Consider the following 7,625-nt stretch of genomic DNA (forward strand, 5'->3'; position numbering starts at 1 on the left):
ATATACTGTATATATCATTGAACTCTAAAGTTCAACTGATCAACTCACCACAAACTTTACTTATTTAAAATTACATTTTTTACCTAGAGTCACAGGCGTCAACAGGTCTGCCTAAAGTGATAAATAATTAAATTTAGTAATTTGAAGGGTGACGATAAGGATATATGTAACGAAGAGACACAAAGAAGGATGGGACAATGTGAGCTCACAGAAACTCTCATGTCCAGAGTAAACACGACAGTAAACTGTACATGCACTGCACCATCATTTCTTTGTTTTTATTAAAAACACTCTAAAACCAACATGTTTAAAATATTCAAACGCTTATTTGGGCTTTGAAAACCTCTGGATGGATGAGTCTCATTTATGTCAAAGTGCCTCACCAGAGCCTTTCAAATGCTTTCAGCAGCCATGAGAGGGTCCACTTTGGTCTGTAAATCAGGAGAATAGACCGGACTCTCAGTTGGGTACTTCAGCTGAGACCCATAAATCACAGAGCTCCATTAACTCTTTGTGTCCAAGAGCAGGATTCTGTCTGAGAGGAATTTGGTAACAGATTTATACAAAATAACTTTACACTTAACCACCGTATTTTCCGCCGTACACGTCGCACCACCATATAAGTCGCATCAGTCCAAAAATGTCTAATAAAGTGGAAAAAACATAAATGTGTTGCTTCGTCGTATACGCCGCATCCATTATGTGTCGCCGCTGACAACCCTGAAATGTGTGGCCAAACATCGATTGGCTGCCAAATGGCGGCCGCGGCAGTGTGCACGGGAGGACTTTAACAAGATTAACACTTAAAAACAATTATTTGTTTACTCGAAATTATAGTAAAGGTGTCTCGGTTGAACTTTTCCTTAATAAATGCACTTTGATGGTCAAATTAGCTGCATTTCAAAAGCCGATCCACGGAAGTGGAGGCACGCAGAGGGACGACTCGCTGTACATTTCTTCACAATTTAACAAGATAACCACCTAAAAACAATTATTTGTTTGCTTGACTTTATAGTAAAGTTGTGTCTCAGTTGAACTTTTACTTAATAAATTCACTTTAATGGTCAAATTAGCTGCATTTTGCCAGGGCGGTGCAGCGAAATGGAGCTGATTTGATGGTTGCTCCATCTGGATGAAGGTGGCAAGTTATGGCAAGCCGATTGTGTCATTAACAGCCACTTTTACCTATTACATGACACAACGGCATGCCATACTACTCACGTGCCATCTAGTGGCTGAAAATGGTAGTGTTCAATATTTTCAATGTCAGAATGAATGAAAACGGTCATACCTCAGCCAAAAATTGATTTATAAATATGGGAAAAAATCCATAAATACGTTGCTTTGGTGTATAAGTTACAGCTTGGGCAAGCTGTTTTTCACTTTATAATTAGCTTCTTGTTCATACCATATTTTTCACTCACTGTTTTTCTAAAGAAGGTTGCAGGTTTGACTCCTGCCCAAGGTCTTTCTTGAGAGTTTTCTCCATGCACCCCGGTTTCCTCATACAAACCAAAAACATGCACATTGGGTTAATTCGCTAAACTGAACCACGGTAGTCTGTCTCATTTGTCTTCATGTGCGCCTGTGATGAACTTGCGACCTGTTCAGGGTGTACCCACCTCTCAACATTGACCGCTGCACCAGCCCCTCGTGACCCTGAACGGAAAAGATGGTAGAAAATGGATGAAATTGTCTTTTTATTTATTAACTGAACGCTCATTTTATTCGCAGTGGATCTGGCTGTGGAACAGGCCCACCAGGGTGTGTTCTTCAACGCAGGCCAGTGCTGCACAGCCGGGTCACGCATTTTTGTCGAGGAGCCCATATATGAGGAGTTTGTTCGGAGGAGCGTGGAGCGAGCCAAGCGGAGGATAGTCGGCAGTCCTTTTGACCCCACAACTGAGCAGGGTCCGCAGGTAAGGGGGGGCACATCTAGAAATTTGACTCGGAGCACTCGTCTTTTTCATTATCAGCTGTATCCTCATTTTTTTTTTCTACTATAAACGGATGTGTGGTTCTTGTTTCGCGTGCATCCTCTGGCTCCGCAGGTCAGCCGGGAGCATCAGAACCGTGTGCTGGACTTCATCCAGAGCGGCATCAGTGAAGGAGCTACGCTGGAGTGTGGAGGCAAAGCTTTAGGATTCAAAGGGTTTTTCATTGAGCCTACAGTTTTCTCCAACGTGAAGGATGACATGCGCATAGCCAGAGAGGAGGTATGATGACAACAGCTGTGCTTCTCATCTGTAACTAATGTAAACCTGCAGCTAACCTGCAGATAACCTGATGAGAGCACAAGTGGTGGAAGAAAAGACTTCTTCCTCAGGTTGCTAATGTATAGAAGCATTTATCAGCAAAATGTAAAAGCAACAGAAGTTATTATTCTGTCTGCTTTTCAATTGTATTTAATATCCTGGAATTATTTAAGCTTTTTATAAAATTATGACTGGATGTTTTTAGTTGATTTAGTTTACTTTAAACTAGAGATAAACCTTGCTAAAGCTGTAAATAAAAAAATAAAATTCTGCAAAAAATTAAGTACAGATACACACACACATACTTATATGTGTACAGTGTGTCATAAATGTCATTTTTAAATACATTTGAAAAATACTTTATAAATCATTTGCATAAAATGTTGAAATAAATGCAAAAGTTTCCACTTTAGTTCCTTTTTAAAAATATTTTTATTGAATAATTTATTTTTGAAATAAAAAAAACATTAGAGACAAAACTGTTTGTTGATATAATCAGAAAATGAATAACTTCAATGCAAATTACATGAACCAACAAATTACATAAATTAGGATAATAACATACTGTACCTAAAATAACGTAAAAATAAAAGGTTTGCGAACATTCTTTAATCCTTAACTTTACAAAAAAAAATTGTTCTGTTCATTTAACTTGATATTTTCTCATTAACTTGTAAACTAATTAGAATTTTTTTATATTTACCACAATCTATAAATATGATTAAATCTATATCATTATTATTGTTGTTGTTGTTGTTGTTGTTGGGGGAGTGGTGGCGCAAAAATTAGAGAAGGTGGGCCTGTGGTTGCTGGTTCAACTCCCTGAACCGATCACATCAAAATGTGGGTAGGAAAGGTGAAACACCCCCACCTGCCTCCACCCTCATTTGCCCCACTCTGGGCCCTTGAGCAAGGCCCTAAACCCCCACCATTCGCTCAAACCGGCACCCTAGATGTTAGCTCTCTGCTCCACACAGAGGGCTGCGGCAGCTCGGTGGCTGTGGTTGCGTCAGGAAGAACATCCAACGTTAAAGCAATCGCCAAGTCTTCATGAGACTTAGTTCGCTGTGGTGACCACTGAAGAAGGGAGCAGCCGAAAGATGAAATAATAAATAAATAAAATTATTGTTGTTGTTGTTTAAACAGAGAAATGTGGAGTTTAGATCCTTATATTTTTGTCTCTTTTGGCAGATATTTGGCCCAGTCCAGCAGATTATGAAGTTCAAGACGATTGAAGAAGTGATCGAGAGAGCCAACAACTCAATTTATGGTTTGGTTGCTGCTGTTTTCACCAAGGACATCAACAAAGCCATGACCGTTTCTACAGCCGTGCAGGCTGGCACCGTCTGGTGGGTCCGCTGTGCTCTGCTTAAATAATTTATGAAACTTATCAAACACGTGAGCCGTCCACAGCCTGTAAACTGAAACCACTATTAAATTTGACAGAATTATTGAGTTATTTTTTTAAAAATCAACAAATATGAGATGAAATGAAACATCAGAACTAAAACCTGAGCTGTGAAACTTTTCTTATTTGGATCACGGTTTGTCAAACGTCGACTTCACTCGGGATTTGTTCGCTTCACTTGTAATCACCAACAGCTGGTTGTGAGTCATATTAACACGCGGCGTCTGACAGAAATGTTTTGCTGATTGTCAGGATCGACTGCAGAAGTCTGGTAGCTGAGCAAACGTTTATTTTACAGCTTCGTTCTTCACTTTTGATGCTTCGCAGGAACGTCACACCGTTGTTCACCACCGCTCACAGAAACGTGCAGTCCTGTAAAAATAACACTTAAAAAACATTTATATGGAGCGATTTTATGTTGATTTTAACGCTTCAAAAGTTAATTATGACTTCCAGAGTTTGTAAACTGTTTCTAACTCGGTGTTTTTTACTGACTTTTATGAAAAAAAAGGTAAAAATAAATAAATATAAAAGCAGTCTTTTATGATCAATATCTGACAACCACAGCTGTTGGTGTTTTAAAAATAACATTAAAGTGGTGGGATGTAACGATGTACAAGTACTTTGTTAATGTACTGAAGTACATTTTTCATGTATCTGTACTTTACTTAAATAGAGTTAAACCTGGGTACTTTTAACTTTTACTCCACTACATTTTACATCAAGTATCTGTACTTTCTACTACACTACATTTCTATAATACGTTGCGTTACATGTTACATTGACATTGCAGTTTTTTGATTTGCTCGTTAGTTTGAAAGTAACCAGAGGTGAGAGGGGAGTTGGTTCATTGAGTCACTGCAAAGTGGGCAGGTAACGTTACACCTGCCTTCAAGAAGAGCTGCACAATGACGTATATTCTAGTATATACATCATTGAGCTGGGCGCTCCCACAGCACCGCTAACACACCCAAAATGGATTCCACTGCAGACAGTCAGCCAGAAGATACACATCACCCATGGCCTTATTGAAAGATTATTGAAAGATTATTGAAAGACTATTGAAAGACTGTTCAGTGCAGCAGGACAGATTCTCTCTCCCAAAAGAGACGGACTGGACTCAAAAAACTTTGAAAACCAACTTCTTCTGAACTTGAACAATAAATTCTTGCTGCAATATTAAAACGTGTCAGTTCATGGGATGTTAGGAGACAAGAGATGTCTCCAAATGTCTCGACACTCGGGTCCAAGTTTTGAAAATGGTGTCAGGAAGTTAAAATATTGTTCACTATTGATTCATTATAAGTTTGACAAGACAGTATTTGATGACAAACTGGAGTTGAAATGATCAGATATTCCTTTGTTAGTTGTGTCTAATGCTCCTTTTTTCAGGCAGACAACTTTTACTTAAATATTTTACTGCAGTTAAAATGACACATTGGTTTTACTTTGTGTTAAATAAAAACTTTCAAAGGTATAATCATTCCTCTTTATTATTTTGATTAATGTCATTTAACTCTGCAGGTCATCCCTGAATTCTGACGCACAGAATCACGTCCAAGTGTGAACTGTGTCACAGAGTACACACAATAAAAACAAGTATTATCTGCAGCATTGTTCATTAAAATGACTCAACACTATTAGAAAATATACATAAGATAAGTAGACTTAAAGATATGTAGACCATTACATTATGTAATACATTCAACAAGTACTTTTACTTTTAATACTTTAAGTATTTTTAAAAGCAAGTATTTACTTACTTTTACTTAAGTAAAACACGTTAATGTGATACTTCTACTTTTGCTAGAGTACATTTTTGTCTTTTTATTTGTACTTTTACTTAAGTACAGTGTTTGAGTACTTTCTCCACCACTATTAATTACACAGATTTTTTTCTTTGCGTGCGTGGACAGTTTCTTTAAAACTTTTTTTTAATCCATCATGCCATTTTATTTTGTTTCATGTTCCTTCCAGCTACTTAGCCAACAGATGTAATAAAACACACTTATTAATATACAACTTGACAATGTCCAGCCATTTTCCCATAACAGGAATTTAAGAAGAAGAAAAAAAACAGAAGTAATTAAGGCGACACTTATATCCCTCGTTCTAAATGTAGCTTTGTGTTACTGCAGGAGTTAAATGCACGAGGTTGATCAATGTTTTGTGTATTTCCCAGGATAAACTGCTTCAACGCTCTGAGCACGCAGTGTCCATTTGGAGGATTCAAAATGTCTGGCAACGGACGTGAACTGTGAGTACAGCTTGGCTATCGGCCAACCACATTATCACGAGTACTGACGCTGGGTTGTAAACATCTCAAGTAAAATGTCTTAACTTCACATTAGTCTTTTTATTAAAGGATGTAATTATTTTTTCTTTAAGTGTCTCCTGTAGAGCACGTCTCCTGTAGCGCACGTCTCAAACGTCTTTGTTACCGTTTCCTGTTTCAGGGGAGAGAGCTGCCTGAGGGAGTACACAGAAGAGAAGACCATCACGGTGAAGATGGTCACCAAGAACTCCTAAAGGGTGACACTTTGCTGAGAGGAGCCGGTGGGGGAGGAGGGAGGGGGGGTCTTAGCACCGCTTCTTGTCAGTCAACGACCTTCAAAACTAGTTCTTACTCGCTGCATCTAGTCCCTCCATCAGCTGGACCTTGCAGTCAGTCGTTCCCTGTCCGACTATCTCCAGGTCTGAACCACTGACCCCCACCCCCCACTCCTTCATTCTCCGTACCTCCTCCACTAACTCCACTAAAGCACTCACAGAGACAATGAGGGAGGCTGCTCTGACTGCATCGTCCAGGAACAACACGGCCCCCGGTCTCGACTCGTTGGACCCCTCCCCAGATGCTGGATGCTCAGAGACTCGGTCGCTGCACTTGCGATAAGCCCTTTAGCTACTTGTCACGGTTTGGGAGGCAGATTTTCCTTGCACTGTGGGCCATGATTGTCAAAAACCTCACGTGTCATTGTCTCGGTAGAGTTCATGCGAGTGTGTCGCCTCATCCCAGACCACTGATGTCGTCAGACGTGAACGGATGAAACGTTAACTCAGATTTCTAATTGTTTTTGTTTATATATTAGCTCATATGACTTAACACTGTATGTAAACCTCTGACGGACGTAAACGTGAAAGATTTTAAACTCTTTAACAGCGTTGTACTCTCACCTGCTAAAAGAGAAGTAGAGGTATTTCAAACTTTTGTAACTGATTGTCATTGACGTCCATCTTTGTTTATGTTTATACAATCATATGATATGAAATTATATAATGACTAGTTGTTCTTTTTTTTTTCAGTAAAACATTATTTTCTCTGGAAATGTGTCGTGTTTTCACTGACTGTTGTTATCGTTACACTTTGACTCTACTTGTTCAACAGATGCACATGTTCATTCAACCTTTATTTAGACATATGTGCATCTGCATCCATTAGTTTAAACTTTTACAGCTAAACTTGAGATAAAATATAAGTGACACTACTTTTACAGTAAAAGCAGTTTCTAAGCGTCAGTAAAATGTTAATAAATTGTTCAAAAGACCTGATAGCACATTGAAACAATGAGTGCATACACGATTGGTTGGTTTTCTAACTATCTTTCAGTTTGGAGGCAATGTGTTCAACATAATGGTACTTCCTCCAGTTATTTAACAGGCAACAATGGTGTACTACAAGGCTCTGTCCTAGGACCCACCCTCTTTACAATCTGTATAGGTAATGTAGGTCAGAGCATCCATGATGCATTCTTACATTTCTATGCTGATGACACAGTTGATTATTGTCGAGCTAAAACACTTGATAAGGCTTTCCAGCTTTTGCAATCCCCTTTTGACATCATCCAGTCTGATTTGTTCCGTCGCAAACTTGTCCTAAACGCCAACAAAACCAAAGGTTTGCTTTTTTCAAAGAGGACCTTGCTCCCAGCAGTTCATCTTTTGGTTTTGTCCTCAAACGGTGT

At 38.9% G+C, this 7,625-nt stretch overlaps 1 protein-coding gene across 1 annotated transcript in view; it reads left to right on the plus strand.

The window, feature by feature from the left end:
• Nucleotides 1–6,989, plus strand: part of aldh1a2 (aldehyde dehydrogenase 1 family, member A2) — a gene marked incomplete at its 5' end in the record, with an annotated part of 21,118 nt that extends 14,129 nt beyond the window's left edge. Inside the window, 5 exon segments of the mRNA XM_037695960.1 lie at nucleotides 1,735–1,919; nucleotides 2,052–2,216; nucleotides 3,447–3,604; nucleotides 5,846–5,920; nucleotides 6,120–6,989. Of these exon segments, the coding sequence (XP_037551888.1) occupies nucleotides 1,735–1,919; nucleotides 2,052–2,216; nucleotides 3,447–3,604; nucleotides 5,846–5,920; nucleotides 6,120–6,192 (656 nt within the window).
• Between the last annotated feature and the right edge of the window lie 636 nt (nucleotides 6,990–7,625).

This window comes from Nematolebias whitei, chromosome 2 (assembly GCF_014905685.2).
Source record: "Nematolebias whitei isolate Nwh7 chromosome 2, NemWhi1, whole genome shotgun sequence".
In the NCBI taxonomy this organism is placed as follows: Eukaryota; Metazoa; Chordata; class Actinopteri; order Cyprinodontiformes; family Rivulidae; genus Nematolebias; species Nematolebias whitei.